Source organism: Danio rerio, chromosome 25, assembly GCF_052040795.2.
Source record: "Danio rerio strain M-AB ecotype USA chromosome 25, GRCz13ab, whole genome shotgun sequence".
In the NCBI taxonomy this organism is placed as follows: domain Eukaryota; kingdom Metazoa; phylum Chordata; class Actinopteri; order Cypriniformes; family Danionidae; genus Danio; species Danio rerio.
In genome coordinates this window covers 38,825,326-38,850,000 of record NC_141045.1, presented here as the reverse complement: position 1 = coordinate 38,850,000, position 24,675 = coordinate 38,825,326, and the positions used below count along the sequence as shown (strand labels likewise).

At 37.6% G+C, this 24,675-nt stretch overlaps 4 protein-coding genes across 4 annotated transcripts in view; all 4 read left to right on the top strand.

The window, feature by feature from the left end:
- Positions 1 to 14,520, top strand: part of dus2 (dihydrouridine synthase 2) — a 255,399-nt gene extending 240,879 nt beyond the window's left edge. Inside the window, exon 17 of the mRNA XM_087312648.1 lies at positions 14,502 to 14,520. The gene's annotated coding sequence lies outside the window, so the exon portion shown is untranslated. The remainder of the gene's footprint in view (positions 1 to 14,501) is intronic.
- Positions 1 to 24,675, top strand: part of mphosph6 (M-phase phosphoprotein 6) — a 365,183-nt gene that overhangs the window by 118,045 nt on the left and 222,463 nt on the right. The window lies entirely within an intron of this gene.
- snx20 (sorting nexin 20) overlaps positions 1 to 24,675 on the top strand; it is a 677,202-nt gene that overhangs the window by 436,360 nt on the left and 216,167 nt on the right. The gene's annotated exons all lie outside the window — the stretch shown is intronic.
- On the top strand, positions 387 to 5,012 carry irx3b (iroquois homeobox 3b). Its single transcript, NM_213100.2, has 2 exons — positions 387 to 726; positions 4,126 to 5,012. Exons 1-2 carry the CDS (start codon positions 523 to 525, stop codon positions 4,951 to 4,953), a joined length of 1,032 nt encoding a protein of 343 aa, NP_998265.2. The 5' UTR covers positions 387 to 522; the 3' UTR covers positions 4,954 to 5,012.

Here is a 24,675-nt window from a genome sequence, read left to right as displayed (position 1 = left end):
CTGATTATAAAAAAAGTCAATGGTTACAGGTTTTCAAGATTATTTAAAACATCTTGTGATCAACAAAAAACAAGGAAACTAATAAAGGTTTAAAAACAAGTGTGAGTAGGCTAAATAAATTATGTCATTTTAATTATTGAGTGAACTATCCCTTTAAATGGGTTTCGCGATCAATCTTTTCATGATGATATCTAGATTATATTCACAATATTTACACGAAAATAAAACGTGTTGTTAATAAACAGCGAAATGAAGTCTGACATTAGGTGTGTGCGTGTGTGTGAGCGGACAAGAGAGAGAGGGAGTTTTCAGAGGAGGGCGGGGCCTGTGAGACACTAGAAATGTCAATCACCCGAGTGTTGTGAACAATCCCACTCGATCTAAATGTGACCTCGGTGCACCGCAGACCGGAGAGCGGCTTTAACTCTCAGCGAGACTCTCCGCGAGTTTCCCCGCAGTCCTCCCGGTGTCAAAGGCGAGATCTGTGATTCTCCTTGCACCGCTCGGACCTTTGGCAGCAGCATGTCTCTCCCGCAGCTAGGCTATAAGTACATCAGACCGCTGTACTCCACGGAGCGGCGCGGCGGCGCGGAGATCTCGGTCACCGGCTCTGGTTCTCTGTCCAGCGCGCTGTCCGGTGTGTACGGAGCTCCGTTCGCCAGCACAGCGCAGGGATACAGCGCGTTTCTGCCCTATTCCAGCGACCTGTCCGTTCTCAACCAGCTGGTGAGTCCATGGACACTCTCCCATTTTTACGAGATTATTAAGGTTGAGAGAATAGCTCAGATTTGATCCCGTTAACCGGGCTTCTCAGAAATAAACAAAAAGTACAAAATGATAACTTTGCTAACACCTTAGGTAACTTATTTAATTCGCCAACATGCTCTAGGTAACTTATTTAATTTAATTCCCCAACATGCTCTGGGCAACTTATTTATAATTCACTAACATGCTCCGTTTCAAACAACACCTTTTGCGTATTTTAATTATAATGATTTTGGTCACACTTTACAATAAGGTTGTAGTCAATTAAATTCAAGTTTATTTGTAGCGCTGTTCACAATAATTATTGACTCAAAGCAGCTTTACAAAATGTATTAGTAAATAAGCATATGTAGCCTATTAATGTTAATGAATTTACTAATAATTTTAAAGCATTTATTAATCGCAGTTCAACATTTATTAATGTAGCCTATTATTAAAACCCAAAGTTGCGCTTGTTAACATTAGTTAATCCCTGTTCATATTTGTTTTCATTTTCTTTTAGTCTCTTTTATTTCAGTTTATATGAAGCACTTTAAATTGCCACTGTGTATGAAATGTGATATGAATAAATAAAGTTGCCTAGTTATTGCACTGTGAGTTAACATGAACTAACGTTAATTAACGGCAATTGCATTAACTAACATACACGTATAAATTCCGTAATCACCGTATTACCATTATGCTCATGCTCATGTTAGTAAATACAATAATTAATGTAGCATAATTTTAAAGTGTTACCGAAATTTTTGTTAGTTTGACGAGGTTTTTAAGTCCATATTTTTATCCATTTCCCGGAAAAAAAAAACATCCGCGCTTCTAAGAAATATAATCAAGTACAAAATGATAACATTTTAAAGTCTCTAGGTAACCTATTTTATTTAGCAGCAGGCTCTTGGTGACTTATTTAATTCTCCAACGTGCTCTGATTTAAAGAGCAGCTTTTTATGAGCGCATTTTCTGCCCCAATTATATATTTAATTATTCATTTCTCCAAACATTATTTTTAAAATAGTTTTTAAATCGGCTTATTAAGTTAAATGTGTTGCTGTGGTGTTTATTAGCTATATGCAGTGTTAGAAAAACTGCGTATAACACTGTATAAAGACTCGCTATTTGATTATTTAAAAGAAGATGAAACTAATCGTCATTTTCACGCCTTTTTAAGATGCATTTTCAGTAGAAACGAGAATTTAAACACTCAGTGAAAACAATGTTAGTTCATTAGCATTTTAAATGAGCTTCATCTAAATAAAAAATATTATTTAGATGTATAATAAATGCTTGCGCAGGACACAAATCTTTGTGAATAAAAACTTTATGCACCATTAAAGAAATGTAACTGAAGCAGTGCATTTATATGAGGACTCTTTAGATAGTTAATTTAGCTTTAAATGGTTAGATTAAGACAGAATGATTTGTTGAATATTAAATTTGCTATTTTTTGCGATTGTCCAAATTAGGTTTAAAAAGGCAACAACTGATTATTTCTGTTTCTTTTTGCAGTGTACAGGCTGCTGAAATCGTTTGTTAACACATTACAATAAGGCTCTATTAATGTATTCACTAACATGAACAAACAATGAACAACACATTTATTACAGCGTTCATTCGTCTTTGTTAACACCAGTCAATCAAAAGAGTGGACTAACTAATGCTAACAAGCACATCTTTGGATATTTATAATATATTAGTACAAACTATTATAAATGCTAATAAACTCGTGTTAATAAATACACTCACATTATTTAATGAAACATTTTTTATAAAGTGTGAGCAAAAATGATTTATGTTTACATCTTTTACTCATTGTTTTTGTCTAAATGTCTTGCTTTCAGATCAGAATATTAATAAATTAACAATTTTAGCTCTTAACTACTAATTAGGTTAATAGTTGTTAGGTTTAATAACGGGCAGGATTAGAGATGCAGAATAAGAGAGTACATTATACACAATTAATATCTTAGTAAGCCGGTAGTTAACAGTTAACAGAACTGCTTGTGTGACTGACTATTCTTCACTCGCACATCTTTACCCATAATTTTTTGTCCATATTTAGAATTAAACAACTGAATATTTTTTCGTTCCTACTTTCTTTCAGTTCCCTATTATTTTAGGTGGCCTTAAAACATGAGGAGCTTAATGTGGGATATGGGTTAGAGACAGGTTTGAGGGTGGGCTAAGGTATAAGTGATGGTCAACAATGCAATTACAGACATTAATTATAGATGTAATGCAGGAATTTAATCAATGTAAAAGCATGTATTTACACAATAACTCCACTGTAACAAATGATTATTTTAGTGTAAGTATAGTAGTTAAAGCTACCTAAAGCAGGACATTTCTTTTTTTTTCCCTTTCTTTCTTTCTTTCTCTTTCTTTCTTTCTTTCTCTTCATTTTCTTATCATTCCATTTTTCCCACCATCTTTCCTTCTTTCCTTTTCTTCTTTTTCCTTCTTTCATTCCTTCCTTTTTTCATTTTCCTTCTTTTCTTTCTACCAGCTTTCTTTCCTTTGTTCTTATTTTCTCATCCTTCCTTCCTTCCTTCCCTTTTTCCCACCATCTATCATTCTTTCCTTTCCTTTTTTCATTCCCTTCTTTTTTTCTACCTGCTTTCTTTCTTTTGTTCTCTCTCTCTTTCATTCTTTCTTTCTCTTTTTCTTTCTCGTTTTCTTTCTTTCCTTCCTTCGTTCCTTCCTTCCTTCCATCCTTCCTTCCTTTCACCCTTTTCCTTTATTCTGTCCTTCTATCATTTCCTTCCTTCCATCTTTCATTCATCCCTTTCATTATTTTCCTTCCTTCCATCATTTTTCTTCCTTATTTTCATAATTTTCCTTCATTCCCTCTTTCCTTTCTTCCATCATTTTGCCTCCTCCTTTCTACATTTCCCACCTTCCTTCCATAATTTTCCTCAATTTCTTCCATCATCTTCCTTCCTTCTGTTTTCATCCTTCATTCATTCCATCATTTTCATTCCTTCTATCCTTCCTACCTTATTTCTTTAATTTTCCCTCTTTCCTTCCTTCCACTTATTGATTTATGTCCATATTTATAATGAAATAATCACATATTCCTCAGGATCACGTGTATGCTAATAGACCATTTTGAGGGATGTAAACCATAGCAATGGTCCTAATGTATCTCCTGTTTTACATTTTTAATTTCCACAGCTTCCAAGAATCTTGAAAGGTCCACATATTGATAGATAATTTTATGAGAGCAGATTTAACGTTAAGTTATGATTGAATTGCCTCTTGTTTCAGTTAGGAAAAAGTTTGAGCACAAGCAGTAAATGTTCATGGTCCAATAACATCACCACGCTGAAATGATCAATAACAGTCTGATTTGTCCTTCGTCTGCAGAGCTCGCAGTACGAGTTTAAGGACAGTCCCGGGCTCCAGCATGCAGGGTTCCCCCATGCCGCCTTCTACCCATACGGACACCAGTATCAGTTCGGCGACCCATCCCGACCCAAAAACGCCACCCGCGAGAGCACCAGCACCCTGAAGGCCTGGCTCAGCGAGCACCGCAAAAACCCCTATCCCACCAAAGGGGAGAAGATCATGCTGGCCATCATCACCAAAATGACCCTCACCCAAGTGTCCACCTGGTTCGCCAACGCCCGCCGGAGGCTGAAAAAGGAGAACAAGATGACGTGGGTTCCCAAAACGAGAACCGACGAGGATGGAAACGTGTATACAAGCGATAACGAGGATGCAGAAAAACGAGATGAGGATGAAGAGATAGACCTGGAGAACATCGACACGGAGGACATCGAAGATAAACAGGATTGTGACTATCAGGATGATGATAAGTCAACACCTAAAGGTTCCGATTCTGAGGAATACGACGATGCCAGAGCGGAGAAGAGGATTATTGAGGACGAGGAACAAATCAAGAAGAGTCCCGCAGAGGAGCAAGAGCCATCCAATAACATAAGTCCAGCTCTGAAGCCAAAGATCTGGTCTTTGGCTGAAATCGCAACGACGCCGGACAGTCCTAAAAAGACGTGGATTCAGAGAAACTGTGACGCTCAGACTGTCAGGAACCCACTTCACGTTCAGAACTGGACCAAAATGGCTATTTCAGCCCATCAGATGGCCTTCACTAGCCATTACCTCGGACTTAAACACCAGAGCATCGCAAACATACACGTGAAACACGCAGAGCAGAGGACTCACAGCTTATGAAAACCATCACACACACACACACACACACACACACACACACACACACACACACACACACACACACACACACACACACACACACACAGTAAAAAACAAATCTGTAAATTGATGGTTTCATATTTTGTGATTCATGTCTTTTCTGCTCTCGAACAAAGCAAATGTTTGCTAATTCAATTCACCTTTATTTCTGTAGCGCTTTTACAATGTTGATTGCATCAAGCAGCTTAACATAGAAGTTCTAGTAAAGTTAAACAGTGTCAGTCCAGTTTTCAGACTTCAGTTCAGTGCGGTTTAATTTTCCCTGCTGAAAGTCCAAACACTAAGGAGTAATCCATCAATGCACAGCTCCACAATTCTTACACCAAGCAAGCCAGTGGCGACAGTGAAAGAACTAACTTCGCCGATTGTCAAAAGTGAAAGAAAAAAAACCTTGAGGCGCTATTTGTTCAAACTACTTGTTTAAAATGAGCTAAAACAACAAGTCCTGAGATTTACTGCAGATAAATTATTAGTTTTTATGTTCAATCAACTTAAATTCATTAAGTAACCTTCATCAGTTTGTGTTGAGTTGGTGTAACAGTGTATCCAGCATTATTTAAAGAGCGTGTTTGTGCTTTTAAATTGCATTGTGGGATCTTAATCCTTCCTCCGAAAACTTTTGACATTGAAATGTTTGGAAAAAGTGACTTTTATTGACATTTTTAATAGTTTAAAGTCCTATTCTAACACAAGGGTGCTGGACAGCAGGGTTAAGGATCCACGAGCAGTTTATTGAAAGCTTAGTCAGGCAGGCGATGGTCAACGGGTAAAGTCTAGATGGGATACACGGCTGGCCAACAATGCGATATGCACATCAATATAGCAGCATTTTTTAAGACACTGTAGGGTTTAGGGCTGGGGTAGGCATTAAAAGTACAATTTATTGGGTAATTAAATAGATAGCATAATACACGGTATAATTACTGTTTTTACATCACTGTGATGGTTGGGTTTAGGGTTGGGGTGGGGGTAGATGTTAATAAAATACAACAAATGGGAAATTTAATAAATAATATAAATAATTCTCGTTAACTTCTGGACGTAATCATATCCGATCTAACAACAATCCAAAAAATAATCAGGTCACAGGCAAAAGGTCGATTCAGGCAGCAGACAACATAAACAATGGAACAAGGCAAGGGTCAAAACACGAAGAGACTAAAACAGGAAACGCTTGGTAATGTACAGGTACAGGTAATGCTTGGTACAGGGTTGGAAACCAACACGAGAGAATATCATGAAAGAAAACTCGCGTATTGATGTTAATGCGATATTGTATTGTCTGAGTATTATCCTGTCTGGTCTTCCGTGTTGCGAGTCTCGCCTTGTTCTTCCATGTGTTGATCCGCATAGCCTGACCTACTGCCTGTTTGACTGCAACTTTGGATAACCCTTATGATTACTACTCTGCTAAACAAATGCTGCATTTGTATCCACAACTGCGATGTTCAGCGTCGTCAATCCACAAGCATTACAGATATATCGTCTGTACTGGTGGTGTAAATTATGGTTCAACAGCCTGTTATTAACTGACAGTCCAACACAATCTCATGGCAATTCGTAACTTTTTCATTTAGTGGCTAATTCTTGTGAATTTGTACGATCTAATTCGTACAATTTAGTTTGATTTGCTCATCCCCCAATGACGGTTGGGGTTAGGTGCCACGCCCCCTTTTTAAAAATCGTAAAATTTCGTACGACTGAACTCGTACGAATTCATTCGAATTAGCCACTAAACTGGCAAAACGTAAAATACTAATGTTTTCTCGTGAGATCAGGCTGACAGTCTGTTATTTTACAGATTTATGTTCACACTAGAGTTTGAGCTTGCGCAATTCTGTCATACGTTGGTGCGAAAAGTTGCAGGATCAAACAAAATGATCGGACATAATAAAAGCAAGTGATTGGTCAATATTTAAAATTCCTATAAAGAGGTCATGTTTTGATATCCGATTGGACAAAGGAAGTCACGTGATGCGATTTCGCAGGTCAGCTTGAACTGCGCAACTTGTCGCATGAGCTAGCGTTTTCGATCTGCCGCATTCGCACGCATATAAATAGAAGTCCATGTGACCACGACTTTAGTTCTATATATATTATTTTTTATACAACATATAAACGACTAAAATGGCAATAAAAGTCACTTTGGTAAACCACAGAGTTGAACTATCAACATTAAAAGTCGACAAAGCAGAGATCCACATCCAATAATGCCATTAATATCCATAGATAAGCTAAAAAAAAAAAAGCTGTGAATCACAAAATACTGAAGCTGTTGACTAATGGATTTGTTTTCGTTCTTTTCCACATTTTCTACAGATCCTTTTCACCTTGCTTATGGAGAGTATCACTTATGAATCAGAGTTTCTCCATTATAATAGATCAAAGCTATCTATTAGCTCTTCTATTGATATGAGATTATATTAGAATCTATTTTATACTGTCCACATTTCATGGTGTTTCATTTGTTAGGATCGGTTCTGTGTTTTTGTCTGAAGAACAATCTCACACTGCACCCTACACTTAAAAACAGCTACAACAAATGAATAGATCGTACAATTACTGAATTAGATATTGAGAGTTAATGATAATAATAATAATTATTAATGAAGAATATAGTGCCTAATATGGGAAGTTCATACATGTGGTTTTTCTTTGTCTTATTTTAGCACATTCGTTTTAGGGATTCACAATTAAACGACACCTGCTCGTCTTTAACACATGATTTGACAAGTATTAATTCTCTTTTCATCATGTTTTTGTGTGTTTTGCTTTGCCGAATGCCTTTTTGTCGTCATTTTATATGTCACGTTTTAAGAAAGGGGAAAATATTTCAAAGGGTTTTTTTGTAAATGAGATTGAAAATGTACCTACTTGAAATAATATTGTACAAAGACGTATATTTTGAATATTAAAATGAAATCACGATTGTCATAATGAAGATTTTCCTGCTCCTTTTTGCCTTTTTCAACAGACATTTGGCATTAACAATGTTTATTTGATGCAGTTAACAATGAACTGCATCGAAATATGACAATTTTGTCTGTGTCAGGCACTACCATTTAAAAAAACTGCATGTCCAGAGCCTAAATCTCAATAGACGTCATATATATATTTGTTGGTCCACACTGACTGACAGACAGAAAGAGCTATTTGACTTGAGAAGATCTACAGTGTTGTCATGAATCTGCTTCTGGATTGACGTGGTGACAGATGAGCTGTTCAGCTTTACGGCGCCATCTGCAGGCAGCAAATAGAGCACAGTTTAAAGCTCAGGCCTTTTGTTTTGCTCTGCTTTGAGCTTAAGATCACAGATGGACACCAGATAGTGCTGTTTGTTGTCTTTAAAGTCAATCTTCATAAAAAAAAAAAGCACTTAAAATCCACATGAACCGAAAGCTAAAACCATTTTTAGTTTTCCATATTGTGATGCACAAGAAATGAAATATTAAATGAAAGAACAGTGGGAATGGCTTGTTTTTCTCCTGCGAGCTGATTGGATGGTAAAGAGGGTGTTTCATTCAGAAAGATGGGGGAAAAGGGTCCTCTTTTACATTCAGCTAGTTGCCTAAACAGTCCAGTCTGTTGACATTATCGGGGGACAATGTGGACCTTTTCTTTTAAATGATGTGAGCAGAGAGTGCAAAGCAATCTCACAGCAATTCGTAACTTTTGATTTAGTGGCTACAGACATTTATGCAGGTTTGTTGCTAAGAAAAACGCGCGCGCACACAGACAGACAGACAGACAGACAGACAAACAGACACACCGCATACAGGACAGGGCAGCAGGAGTGACTCCCTTCAGATTTAACACGCATGATCGCATTCGTCAAATTTGCTTAAACTGAGCGTTCTAAAGTATTACTGTATTTCAAAAGGATTCTGACACAACAACGCAAAGCATACACTTGCGTGGGGGAAACACGTCAATCTTAATGACACATTGGAGGGCACATGCTGAAAGGCAGAGGAATGCGCTGTCTGACAGCTTGCGACATCACCAGTCACGTTCTGAGTACATTTACATGGACACCAATTCTTCGATTTTAATATGACTAAGATAATACTCTTATTAAGAGTCTACCATGTAAGCAGTGATTTTTGATTACCTTAAAGGACCACCAAGTCACAAAATGCAGAGGTTTTTCTTTCTATTCGCCATGCGGAATTATTCCATTAAAACAGAAGTCGAAAGTCAAAAATGACAAACCTGAAATAGCAAGAAGCGCTGAAGGAAATGCTGGAGAACCTGGTGATGCGACATTAATTGTTTTATACTGAAAATTGCTTTCAAAAAGTGCTTCCTTGGTCTTATCCATATTTCTTTGCATGTTGAACACACGTCGGCCACAACAGGAAATAAAAAAACAAATGCAACTGCGTTAAATTTTTTTTACGGGTTAATTATTTAAAATTAATCGCATGCGGCAACGCACTAATTTTGACAGAACTAATATATGTATGTATGTATGTATGTATGCATGCATGTATATGTATATGTATGTATGTATATATATATAATAGAGTAATAGAGTAATCCACGTATGAAGAACGGACTTCTGATGACCTTCACAGCCAATCACAGTCATTTCTGTTGAGCATGTGAGCACAACGGCCAATCAGCTGTGTTTACGAACGTTCTCAACATCGCTCAAATGTTAGCAGGAAATGGACATTTTTAAAATTTGAGAATAGTACTTCTGACAACACGACTCTGAAACAGCTTGTCTTTTTAGACAAGTATTTAATTTACGATATGGTGGGGGATGGTAATGCATCTTTTATGGTATTTGTACTTGAAATCTGAACGGTTTTCTTTTAATGTAAAGCACTTGTGCTATATAAATACATTTTACATACCTCGGTAAGTTCCCTGTCGATCATTTCATCCCACCATCCACATTTCTTTCAGATTTCCTACCATACTGGAGATGCAGCAGCAGGTTAATCTGCAGAGAAAAGTCCTCAGTCTCGCTGAAATAAAAGGCAGAAAACATGAAATTAATAAGTTACACCAGCATAGATATTAAAAATCAATAAAACACATTTAGGTAAGCCTCTCCTCTTAACTCTGTGTCTTGTGCATCTGCCATGTTTGTAGTTTCTTCATTTTTAATTACTCGTATTTGTAGTCCTAATCAAATTGAAACCAAATGTGTAATGTGTTGTGGGCAATATTAGCCATTATTACACGGCTGTCTGGAGTACTTGATTCTGATTGGTCAGTCTTGAAATTTCAAGGATTGTTATTCCCAGATAACAACCACTATAATCTAGACCAGGGGTGCCTAAACACTGCATATTTTATTTACAACTCCAATTAGAAACTCCTCAAACAGCTAATCAAGCTCTTTCTAGGTATACTAAAACATCCAGGCAGGTGTGTTGAAGGAAGCAGGAGCTAAACTATGCAGGACACCATATGCTTGACTGTCTCGTCACTGTTTTTGACTGTTTGGTGCCATCTTGTGTCTGAATAATGCGCAGGTTAGTGTATACTCCATCAGCTGTTTTAGTTTCTGTCAGCTTTGCGTTGTTGACTGTTTAGCGCCATCTTGTGTCTGAATAATGCGCAGGTTAGTGTATACTCCATCAGCTGTTTTAGTTTCTGTCAGCTTTGTGTTTTTGACTGTTTGGCGCCATCTTGTGTCTGAATAATGCGCAGGTTAGTGTATACTCCATCAGTTGTTTTAGTTTCTGTTGTGTTTTTGACTGTTTAGCGCCATCTTGTGTCTGAATAATGCGCAGGTTAGTGTATACTCCATCAGTTGTTTTAGTTTCTGTTGTGTTTTTGACTGTTTAGCGCCATCTTGTGTCTGAATAATGCGCAGGTTAGTGTATACTCCATCAGCTGTTTTAGTTTCTGTCAGCTTTGTGTTTTTGACTGTCTTCATCTTGTGTCTGAATAATGCGCAGGTTAGTGTATACTCCATCAGCTGTTTTTGTTTCTGTCAGCATTGTGTGTTTGACTGTCTTCATCTTGTGTCTGAATAATGCGCAGGTTAGTGTATACTCCATCAGCTGTTTTTGTTTCTGTCAGCATTGTGTGTTTGACTGTCTTCATCTTGTGTCTGAATAATGCGCAGGTTAGTGTATACTCCATCAGCTGTTTTTGTTACTGTCAGCTTTGTGTTTGACTGTTTAAATAAAAACAGTCACTGTACTTTAACTGTCATAATTTTTTACCCATATAGCAACCAACAGCAGCCATCATAGAACCACAACATAACCGGATCACATCGCAACACTGCCCCCCACTCACCCACACACGGCACTTATTGAGTATGTTTTACTTTCGAAATAGAGTATAAATTCGTCCGGTTTGACGTTTAAATGCTTTTGAACACAATTAAGTGCTGTGCTTTAACCAATAATAGTTTTTGCTATGCACTGGTCACTACTACCTGACTGGAGTAGGAGCACACAGTTATGTTTTGTTAAATAAGTTGCACATAAAATTGTCAACCCGCCTGAGCCATATTTTACCCACGCAATTCAAAACCCCCCCAATCTGGCAACATTGTTTGCTAGCATTTCGGTTACATTTTGGTGCTCAAGTGACCGAGATGTAACCAAGAGAATAAAGTTTTTTTTTTATGTTTTTTTTTTTTTATAAGATCGCTCAGAAAATAATTATTAATTTCTTGTGTGGTCCATAACAAATTGGCCCTGTGGTTGGCGACCACTGGTCTACAGAACAAATCATCGATATACAATGACTTGTCTAATTTCCCTAACCTTATTAACCTAGTGAAGCCTTTAAATGTCACTTTAAGCTGAATACTAGTATCTTTACAAATGTCTAGTCAAATATTATGTGCTGTCATCATGGCAAATTTCAAAGAAAAGAATTCAGGAGGGCTAATAATTCTGACTTCAACTGTATAGTTCACAGCAAGTTTAATGAGAGTTTCTGTATTTAAATCCCAACTATCCGAGCACACAAGACATGTTAAAGGTTAACCCTTTGTGTTTGTTTGCATGTATCTAGAGGACAGACGGCGCTGATTTCACGCCTGCGACTGACGGACGTTTCTGAGAGGAACTCTTTCATGACACACAAAAGACCAAGGGGAAAAGGAGGACAGACTGAAGCCTCGCTCCATTCAGCGCAAACATTCCTCACCCGGTTCCCACAAGGCCTTGTCAGAGGAGTTACAGAGCAATTATGGTAATAGATTGTTTTCTTGAGTAGGTATTAAAGCAAATTAAAGCACTCGGCAGTCATTTTACAGCTTTATAACACACAAGGCTTGTTTGTGCTCGAGACAGAAACAATGTTGTGAGCCTTTGAGTGATGTCAGGTAGCACAATTGAGACTATTTAGTATACATCTGCCAATATTTATATTGCTAATCAGTTGATTGCATGCTCTGAGAGTTTTTTTTTTTTGCATGCTATCATGTGACTGATGTGTATTCTAAACACAATCACTGCTAAATAACATGCTAACTATGCTACATGAATATAATAGCAAACTCACTGCATGCTAATAAACAGCTAAAACACATTGACGTCTGCAGAACATGCTAACAAATACTCAAAATATGTTATTAATTAAATATAACGCTAATAAAAATTCAGAATATGCTACTGAGAACATGCTTATAATCATTCAGAACACATTGTCAATCACAAACATGCCATGGAAAAAACTGAATGCTAACTGCTACTAAGAACCACACTGCACACTGATAACTACCTACTACTAGGGGTGTAACGATACACTCAGCTCACGATACGATGTGTATCACGATATAATGTTTACGATTCGATATGTATCACGATATTTTGGAATAAAAATTGAAAATTAAACTGAAATGCAAATTTTACCAAGTAAACTATTTTTTATGTATTTCTTTTGTTTCAACTTGTTAAACTGAACCTTCTTTAAGAAAATAAATTAAACAGGCCTGTCTCTGGAAAATAAAACAATTTAAAAACTTCTTAAAAATATTATTGAAATGACAGAGACAAAATTAAGGAAAAATTTAAGTAAAGGTGCAAAAAAAATAAGCTTTCTATTCAATTGAATTTAACAGTAAGAGCTTAAGGCTTTGCTTGGTCACTTGCGTTTGTGTGTGCAAAAACATTCACATTTCCAGGTATTTAATTCATATTTAATTAAATTCATTTAGAGATATCTTTTACAATTTAGAGATATCAATTACAATTGTGACTAGTTAAAACTCATTTAAAGATATCTGCAAATATTTTTCAAAGGCAGTCAATGGAGGAATAGGACTAGTCATAAATATCTCCAATCTGATTTCGTACTAGTACAATTGTAATTGCAGATATCTCTAATTGTCATTCTGACTAGTCGAATTATAATTATGACTAGTCAAAATATAATTAGAGATATCTCTAAATATATTTATGGATAGTCAGAACAATGGTTTAAATGCTAAAACGGCTTGCCATACGCGCGTGTCATAGTCCGCCCTCTGTAGTAACAGCTCGCGGTCAGCTCACGTCATGTGTGATTTTGCGGGGGCCAATACATCATTATATGAAGACAGAATGATATTTTAGGGTGAATTGTACCTTATAAATACAGTATGTGACTCTTTCAACACTATTAGGAGGTTTCCATGTCGCTGTGCAAAGTATGTAAATCACTGTGAAGACTTTATAACTTAGGATGTTTGACCCAGTATGCGTGTCAAAAAGCGGATGAGTCTAAAGCAATGACTGAACAAACCGAAATGTTGCCAGACGTCTGATTTTGAGAGGATGGGTCATCCTCTATTTCAACTCCACTCATCTTGGTCTGCTAACATTACTGCTGCTGCAATCTGAACTCACGTGCGACAGCAGGTGGAAGGTAGCTCACGTGCAAACAGCTCAACTAATAAGAGAAAACGGACATCATATCGTAATCAAATCATCATAACGCCACGATGCATATTGTGACATTTTTGCATCGCAATAAATTGTACAACGATAAATCGTTACACCCCTACCTACTAACTAACTAACCTACTCTGAACTCTCTCGGGATGTTCGTATTGTGATGCAGAGAATCAGTAAACAGTGGGCGTGGCCTGTTTTTTTTCTACTGTGAGCTGATTGGATGTAGTAAATTAGGCGATTGATTCAGAAAGATGGGGGAAAGGGTTTGGGGACAGGGGCGCCACCAAGAGGTGGCAAGAGGTGGAAGAAAAACATTGCCATGCATTAATAGTACTAGGTTTAGCCTTATTCATTTGTGCTATTGTACCTTTACAGAATTTAAATGAGCATTAGCTGTAGCGTTACAAGACATCGCAAAGATAAGACCTGTGCAAAAATATTTAAGACCCAGAACAGCAAATTTAAGACTTTAAAGCCATAAATTTCCATTTTTTTAATTTAAGACTTTAACACTTAAGACCCCGCGGGGACCCTGTAATAAGCATTTTAAACCCGGCAGCTGAAATTAGCTGACAAAAGCTCAAAATTATCCAGTTTTCCCCAGAATTAAAGCTGACAGCTGCTAACATCGTCTTAACTGATGCTCAACACACACACACACACACACACCTGTTCAAATTTGAAAAAAGTACTCGAAATTTTAAGGAATCTACGAATCCAAAATGTTTTTGCAGACATCTACGGAGTAAACCGAATTTGTGTGATTGCCTTCTTTGCAGCTGTAAAACCAGCAAGTAACATTCTCTTCTTTAGTGTACGTATACCAAAGTTAGAGTAGTCATAGGGAAGACACAACCCAGGAATAGACGCATAATCATCTTGTAGTAAAAAGGACAGAATTTACATGACACCACAGGTCGTTAACAGTTGGACATTCCTGCCCTAGATAACATTCCAGCAGCATGCTAAACAGTACAATCAGAACCACAAATTATTTTAACTGCCTAAAACATGCTACTGCCGACTGCACACCATGCTAAAAACGGCATGTGCGGCATCACAGTAGCATAACCCTGAAAACAACAGGCCCGAATGTTCTCACTGCTCCACCAGATCATCATCCCGCACCGAAATGTGGAGGCGCCCTGCGAACTAATAAGACACAACTTCGCCATGAGCTGGGAAAATGTGCTGGCCGACATCTAGCATAGCGGCGCTAGCTTCTACGCTGGAGAAAAGAAAAAAAAAACAGCATGATTCGTTAGATTTAGGCTGCTACATGTTTTTAAGGTAAGTGCTTGCACACAATGTATGCGGGCTGAATGTAAACAAAGAAGTTAAGTTGAACATTACTACATTTCAGTCGTTTAAATTCAGCCTATAGAAATCGTTAGCAACCATTAAAGCTTAAAAAACATCCAAATCCAATGAATCATTTTTGTGTTTAGTGTACAAGCCGAGGTGTGTGTGTGTGTGTGTGTGTGTGTGTGTGTGTGTGTGAGTGAATGAGTAATGCTGGGATAAATCTTCAATCCTCATAGTCAACCTTCAACACACTTTATAGGAGTCTGCGGGATCGTCTTGTTTTGAATAGAACAACTGCTTCCAGATTGCTGCATGTTCCTTAACACTACGCTCAGGTTTTACTGAACAATTTATTACTTATAATAACGTATGACAAGAAGGTCGCTGGTTCGAGCCCCGGTTGGGTCAGTTGGCATTTCTGTGTGGAGTTTGCATGTTTCCCCGTGTTGACCTCCAGGTGCTCCGGTTTCCCCCCCAAAAGTCCAATCACATGCCCTTTGGGGGAACTGATGAACTAAATTGTCCGGAGTGTGTGTGAATGAGTGTATGGGTGTTTCCCAATGATGGGTTGCAGCTGGAAGGGCATTCACTGCGTAAAACACATGCTTGATTAGTTGGCGGTTCATTCCACTGTGGCGACGCCTAATTGATAAAGGGACTAAGACAAAAAAAAATGAATGAATGAATAAACAGTGGCTTAATGGTTAGCACTGTCACCTCTCAGCTAGAAGGTCACTGGTTCGAGTCCCGGCTGTGTCAGTTGGCATTCTGTGCGAGTTTGCATGTTCTCCCCATCTTGGCGTGCTATTCGCACAGAAATAGGCACGTTAACATTCAGTTTCATTTGTAGGTGAATAGGTCAATTGGATGAACTAAATTGTCCGGAGTGTGTGTGTGAATGAGTGTATGGGTATTTCCCAACGATGGGTTGCAGCTGGAGGGGCATCCACTGCGTAAAACATATGCTAGATTAGTTGGCGGTTCATTCCACTGTGGCGACGTCTAATTGATAAAAGGACTAAGCAGAAAAAGATGAATGAATAAACAGTGGCTCAATGGTTAGCACTGTCACCATACAGCTAGAAGGTCACTGGTTCGAGTCCCGGCTGGATCAGCTGTCATTTTTGTGCGAGTTTGCATGTTCTCCAAGTCTTGGCGTGCTATTCGCACAAAAATAGGCAAGTGAACATTTTCAGTTTCATTGATAGGTAAATTGGATGAACTAAATTGTCCGTAGTGAATGAGTTTGTGTGTGAAAGAGTGTGTGTGGTTGTTTTCCAGTACTGGGTTGCAGCTGGAAGGGCATCCGCTGTGAAAAAGATGTTGACTGGCGGTTCATTCCGCTGTGGAGACCCCTGATAAATAAGAGACTAAACTAAAAGAAAATGAATGACTGAACAGATGAACAGCTTTATCACCTTTACTGTATGATCAGGGCGACATTATGTTAAACAAGACAATGCAATACACAGTACAGTACAAAAATGCCATCTACACAGTTGTCTAGCGGTTTTCTTATTATTTGTGATTCATGTTTTTATTGTATCCCATTTATTCATGCTTTTGAATTGCATTATGGGAGCTTTATCTGTCATCCAGCAACTTTTAATCTTGAAAAGTGTGAATAAGTGACTTTTATGAACCTGTTTGATAGTTTGCAGTGCTCTATTGTCTGGGTTAGGGTTGTATATTACCTATCTGAACGTATTCTTAATTTCTATCTTTCTTTCTTGCTTTCTATCCATCCATCCATCCATCTATCTATCTATCTATCTATCTATCTGTCTATCTGTCTATCTGTCTGTCTGTCTGTCTGTCTGTCTGTCTGTCTGTCTGTCTGTCTGTCTATCTATCTATCTATCTGTCTGTCTATCTATCTATCTATCTATCTATCTATCTATCTATCTATCTATCTATCTATCTATCTATCTATCTAGAGTTGGGCAATCAAGTTTGAACTTGGCTACTTGAGTTTATCAAATTGCTAAACTTCTTTATACACTCCCTGGTCAATTTATTAGGTACACCTATCAATGCAAATTTCTAATCGCATGGCATCAACTCAATGCATTTAGGCATGTAGACATGGTCAAGACGATCTGCTGCAGTTCAAACCGAGCATTAGAATGGGGAAGAAAGGAGATTTGGCTTCAACAACATGAAAGCATGGATCCATCCCGCCTTGTATCAGCGGTTCAGGCTGGTGGTGGTGGTGTAATGGTGTGGGGGAGATTTTCTTTGGGTCCATTAGTACCAATTGAGCATCAACGCCACAGCCTACCTGAGTATTGCTGCTGACCATGTCCATCCCTTTATGAGCAGAGAGTCTCCATCTGCTGATGGCTACTTCCAGCAGGATAACACCATGTCATAAAGCTCAATCATCTCAGACTGGTTTCTTGAGCATGACAATGAGTTCACTGTACTCAAATGGCCTCCACAGTCACCAGAGCTCAATCCAATAGAGCAGCTTTGGGATGTGGTGGAACGGGAGATTGGCATCATGGATGTGCAGCCGACAAATCTGCAGCAACTGTGTGATGCTATCATGTCAATATGGAGCAAAATCTGAGGAATATTTCCAGTACCTTGTTAAATCTACAACACAAAGGGTTTAACTTATACCCAATTCCCCTATAGCGCATGTGTTTGGACTGTGGGGGAAAACGGAGCACCAGGAGAAAATCCACGCCAACATGAGGAGAACATGCAAACTCCACACAGAAATGCCAACTGACCCAGCCGGGACTTGAACCAGCAACCTTCTTGCTGTGAAGCCACAGCACTAACCACTGAGCCACCGTGCCGCCCTGTTGCTAAAAACAAGACTTCCTAAACTTCGCATACAGAAAGGTTAATTTACAGTACAGAACTCTTCCCTTAAATTCTCAAGACCTCCAGTATTGTCTGCTCATAGCTTTACCCATGACCCATCATGCACAAGGGTGCACGACATTCATCATCGCAGCGCTGTAACATCCACACGCAGCTCTATGTGGAAACTCCCATGACCTTGAGAAATGTGTGAGACCTCCGATCAGCCTCTGATTAAATAATCAAACATCTGAAACAGGACGTCCCCCCTCAACAGGACCATGGGAAATCGCATGCCTAATACAATTTTACAGGTGGATTCGCAGGAAGATTGCGACGTAATTACTGGTATTAAAAAGTCGACCTCTGCGAATTCCCCCGAGTCTCGCTCAGGATGGACTCGCTGTGTGTGTCATATTGAAGGAAAATATACAGTTGTTGGAATCTATAAACATATCTTACGCGGGCGAACGGACCACCGCTTTAAAATAGAGGAAAGCAAACAGCGCTGGGGGTCAAACGGTTAAATCCACATCCACATTGATGATTAAATGGCCTGAAATCATGGTTTGTGACATTAGTGTTTCCTTGCAAAATCTTCATCAAATAAATCCCGTGACTGATGCGAGTGAATTGAGTGAATCTAAAGGGATTGTTCACTCAGAAATGTTCATTCTGTAATCCTTTACTCAGCCTTTGCTTGCTACAAAACATGTTTGACTTCCTTCTGTTGAACACAAAAGATATTTGGAAGAAATCTGGAAACCATTGACTTCCAATAGTATTTGTTTTTCCTAGTATGAAGGACAATGGTTAAAGGCGTTCAGCTTTCTTCAGAAATATCTTCTGTACTGTTCAACAAAGGAAAACAACTCTTAAAGAAACCACAATAGTAAGTAAATTTATATTTATGGGTTAACTATGCCTGTAATATGTTTTTTTTCTGTTTTAGGGGATAAAACTGAATTTAAACTAGCTAGGGCTGCACAATCATCAGCATTTGTATTCAATAATTCAAACAACGAAGACTATAGAGTGTTATTTCATATCTGATTGATGAATTTCTGTACCGTAATACTGTGGACTCCAGCAAAAACCACAAAGAGCGGTTTATTTCATTTTTATATTCGTCCTACTGCCTCCATCTGTGCTTTATTTTATTTTGTGCATATATATTTGCATAATTTTGTACAATTTATGCAGATTCACTCTCCTAAAATCACCTCAAAGCAATGCAAAATTCCCAAATGGAGTGGTCTAAATTGTATATATATATATATATATATATATATATATATATATATATTTATTTATTTATTTGAAATATACGCGAATGATTGGTTAATATCAGATGTCAATCACTCAGTCAGCGCCTTCTGGTATGGGATGACAGGGAGAGCTACTACCGCGCGCGGAAAACTAAAGCGCTGAAGATGACAATTAAGATAACGCGGACAGATTTAGTTTTAGAAACCATGGCATCCAAAGTTATAAATAATGACACATCTTACTAGTGATCATGTGCTGAATGTTAATCCACCATCTACACTTTTCCAAGAGTAGAAGACTTCCGTTGGCTTCAAGTCTGCTATGAAAAGTCTGTGAGATGAAGTTTTCAGGTAACTGTTTGCCACATCTAGCACGAGAGCTTCTGTTTAATCCTTCATATAATCGCCAGATGCTGTCCGCCGTGCAAGGGGCAGCTATGTCAAATTGAACACCACGTACACCATCGCATACGGGCTTGCACTGAGTAAACTATTATCGCTACTCATGAAAAGACCGGCATTGCTATTAACATGACGTATGCATATAATAAGGTACAGTATATGTCAAAAGCATCAGTGCAATATCAGACAGCACTAGTGAGAACAGCACAGTTATACCATTAACAGATTCATGTCAAGCAGTGTGTGCAGAGCCAGCGAGCGCTCCGTGTATGCTTTGCTCACTCTATAAAAATCTATTTTCTTGTGATCACAGGATTTCGTTGAGACATATTTTCCTCACGCTTGCATATATATATATATATATATATATATATATATATTTTTTTTTTTTTTGCTTGTTAGTTTGATTAGTGTTGATTTCAAATACAATAAATCTGTTTGTATAAAACTTGTAGTAACGGTGCTCATAATTAGTGGGTGCGACTAAATTTTGGCTGATGCGCCTACATTTTTTAAGTTAGGAGCACCGGTGCTACCAAGCAAAAATGTTAATTTCGAGCCCTGAAATATAATAACTAATTTTTATATTTATGATCTTTGATGATACAGTGATTGATTTAACGAGGTGTGAGTGGGGGTGGATTGGAATATGGATGGATTGGATTAGAATGGATTAGGATATGGATGGATGGATGAATGATGGATGCATTAAAATGGAATGGAATGGGATTGGATGGATTTAATTGGAAGGGATTGGGATGGATAGATGTGGATGGATGGATGGATGCATGGAATTGGGATGAATTTGGATGGATGGATGGAATTGATTTGGATGGATGGATAGATGGATGGATTGGGATGGATTTGGATGGATGGACTGTTGGACAGATGGATGTTATTGGATGGATTTGTATGGATGGCTGGAGAGATGGATTGGATTGGATTGAAGTGGATTGGGATGGATGGATGTGTTCTAAATCATTCAGTTTGTCATTAGGGCTATAGATAACAGACTTGTCATTCAGTAACAAAAATATTAGCAATTTTGTACTGATTCTGATAGGGAATTTCTTTATTATTTATTAAGTTCTCATTCAAATCAAGCCAAAACAACAGTGCGGAGCAACAGTCGGACAGTTCATTTTTTGCCTAAAGGAGAGGAACTTTAAATTTAACTGAAAAATGTACAATAACATTAGGGTGTTGCTAATGGTCAACAAATCACATTCATATTCTGCCTTACATCTGTAACTGTACCTGTTTTCTATGCAGGATTGTTCAGCTTTAAAATGTTATTGTCTGAGTGGGCCAGTGCCACCCCGGCCCTTATGTAGCCTCGCCACTGTGTTGAAATGTCCTTTTTCCAATATCATGCAGCTCTAAAATCTAGCATTGTTTTCTCTAATACAAAGGTCACACTAGGATCAAGCCAGAGATTTGACCGCTTCATGCGCCGCTGTGAGAGGCAAAAGCTACAGTTCACTGGTCTATTTGAGGAGCATGATGATCGCAGTGAATTAAGGCTGGCGGTCGGTCTTTTCACCGGAGTGTGTGAATATCAGCGGGATGAGAAGGTCGTGTTTCTCTTGGTGACCTGCGGTGTGTGTGTGTCCTGAGCGTGAGGTGTGAGGAGAGCTGGAGAGTCAGGCCTGATCACACACACTCTCTAATGAAACACCAGAGCAGCAGCGCAGAGTGAGATCAGCTCTGACTAGCGCGCACACACACGCACACACACACACACACACACACACGCGCACACGCACACGCACACGCACACACGCACACGCACACACACACACACACACACACACACACACACACACACACACACACACACACACACACACACTTGTACAGCTGCCTTCATGGAGACTTTTCAATATTTTAATATAAATAAACGTACATATTGGGCGTTTAAACAGATAGACCTGATTTGATTTGATTTTGATTTGATTTATTTATTTTCAAACAAAACTATCATACATAAAATATCATTAACAAAAAGAAAAACATTTCAACATGGTCGAAAAATGGAGCGGGATGAAGCGTAAGCTTATTATTACTTAAAATTATTTATTCTTTTACTCATCTCCTTTTTTTACATGAGACATATTTGATCCTTTTGGCATCTTTGATAAATAATATGTTTGATTCCATTTGTACCTTTTCATTTTGTAACATATAGACCCAAATAAAAATAAAAATAAAATACATAGTACAGCAAATAGAGAAAAAGAAAAAAACAACAACAACATAGTACTGCAAATAGCCATTAATTAAATTTTCATCATACCTTTTTCTTCTTTCCTTTTTCAGTCACCTTCATCATTATATTCCTTTATTAATATATATTTATACAGTTTTTTTAAATTGATTAATATCCTGACATTGTTTTAGAGCTGTTGTTTTCCATAGTTTTACCCAAGTATATTTAATTAAAAAAATAAAGGATTTGTATGCTCTAAATACCCAACATGTTCTAATAGTCGAATGACTTTTTTCTGCTTTGTACATATGGAGTGTAAATTAGATTTATATGTATTCCCCCAAATTTCAACACAATAACTCATGGATGGCAAAATAAGTGTGTTATATAATATATACATTAATTTGCTGTCCAGGTTAAATCTTGCTTTATACACTATTGCTACAGTTTTTGCTAATTTTGATATCACATTATTTATTTGTGGTTTCCAACTAATTTTATAATCCAATACAACAACAAGAAACTTAATTGCATAAACTCTTTCTATAACTTCATTTTCAATTTTTAAATCTATATTATAACTATTTTTTAATTTCCCAAATAACATAACCTTTGTTTTACTTATATTTAATGACAATTTGTTTACGTCAAACCTTAATTTCAATTTTTTTATTTCTGTTTTAATAATAATGCACATAATGAACATTAACTGATGAAGATTAAAGAAGCAGAAGTAATAAAGACGCATGTGAGTTTATAAATGTAATTATTTGATAAAACTCAAGTTTTATGTCTCACTAATTTTCAGATGAATTACGCCAACAACCGATTTCCTCACACGCTGAGATGAAAGCGCACATAAATCTTTTTTCAGCAGAGACAGATCTGTCTTTGGTTTAGACATTTGAAAGGCTGTTTAAAATATCTGTTAGCCTCCCTCGGCTCGGGACGTCAGCGCAGGTAAGAGTTTGACTGACAGGTCAAAGCTGAAGACGGAGCCTTGTGGCACTCCATACTTCACTAGTTTCGGGTTAGGTGAGAGAACAGAGGGTAAATACACTTTCATCTGGAGAGAAAGACTCGGTGCGATTGTAGTTTAGACCGGTTTTGTTCTTTGAGACACATTCCCCATTCTAACACACACACAATCGCACTGTCTTGAGGAATTTTACTCAAAACTGTGTTAACAATCAAAATCGCTTCGCTAGCTCGGTATGAAACCGCAAGCAATGTTCGACACGAGAACTACAACAGAGAGCCGAGAGAAGTCACTGCTGAGCAAAATAAAGAGGCTGGAGATGGTGTTCAAGTCAAAGTTTGTTCGCGTGTATTGACGTTTACCTCAATCACAGAAGTACACGTGTAGAACCAAGGACAGCGAAACAAAGGCACGGTGCAGGAGATCTGACAGGAGACGGGAAATCTCCACAGACTTCAGATGAGCACGAGGCCTCGGGCTATATGCTTTAGCTGACCCTACAGCTGTGGAAACGGCATCTCCACACAGCTGAATTAAATATGAAGACATTCGGTTGGAGAGCGCACAACTTCCTTTGACTACAATCTCTGTATTAGGAATTGGCACTCTGAATGGATGATCAAACAAACCACGCTTGATCAGGTGTGAGAGGCTTCTGTGTGATAATAGAAAAGGTTTGAGTGCAATGCAATGAAGCAGAATAGAACAGAATAGAAAAGTAAACAAATGAAATGGGTTGAAAATAAAAAGGGCAGCAATACAATTTAACAGAACGCAATAGAATACTCGAGAAAGCAAAGAAAAAGGGTAATGGGTTGAAAGTGAAAAGGGTAGCAATAGAACAGAACAGATTAAAATAGAACAAAATAGAATAGAATAGAACAGAATAGAATAAATTAAATTAGAAAAGAAAAGAACAGATTAGAATAGAACAGAATAAAACAGAATGGAATAGATAAGAATAGAACAGATTAGAACAGAATAAAATAGAATAGAACTAAACGGATAAGAATAGAACAGATTAGAATAGAACAAAACAGAATAAAATAGGATAGAATACAACAGAACAGAACGAAATAGAACAGAATAAAACAGAATCGAATACAACAGATTAGAATAGTACAGAACTGAATAAAATAGAACAAAACAAAACAGATTAGAACAGAACAAAACAGAACAGAATAGAACAGATTAGAACAGAACAGAATAGAATAGAACAGAATAGATTAGAATAGAACAGAACAGAATAGAATAGAACAGAACAGAACAGAATAGATTAGAATAGAACAGAACAGAATAGAATAGAACAGATTAGAATAGAACAGTTTAGAATAGAATAGAATAGAATAGAATAGAACAGAGCAGAATAGAACAGAACAGAACAGAACAGAACAAATTAGAATAGAATAGAATAGAATAGAATAGAATAGAACAGAACAGATTAGAATAGAATAGAATAGAACAGATAAGAACAGAACAGAATAGAATAGAAAAGAACAGATTAGAATGGAATAGAACAGATTAGAACAGAATAGAACTGATTAGAATAGATTAGTATAGAAGGGTTTGGGGGCAATTCTTAAGGTAAAACCAATGTTACCTGAGGAAAAAAAAACCTACACTGTATGTCTGTAAAATGTATGTACATGAGCAGTTTTCCATATTTTGTGATTCCTGTTTTTATTTTTCTCAGTTTACTCATGCTTTTAAACTGTATTATAGGAGCTTAATCTTTCTTTCAGCAACTTTTAACTCTGAAAAGTAAGAAAAAGCGACTTTACTGAGCATTTGTAATAGTGTGCAGTGCTATATTGTCTGGGTTGGTGTTGTATATTACACTACAAACAC

Bases quoted from the DNA above. Each gene is read 5' to 3' on its own strand.
- irx3b (NM_213100.2), top strand. From the start codon at position 523: ATGTCTCTCCCGCAGCTAGGCTATAAGTACATCAGACCGCTGTACTCC. The intron at 727-4,125 runs GTGAGTCCATGG...CTTCGTCTGCAG, and splicing joins TGTCCGTTCTCAACCAGCTG to AGCTCGCAGTACGAGTTTAA.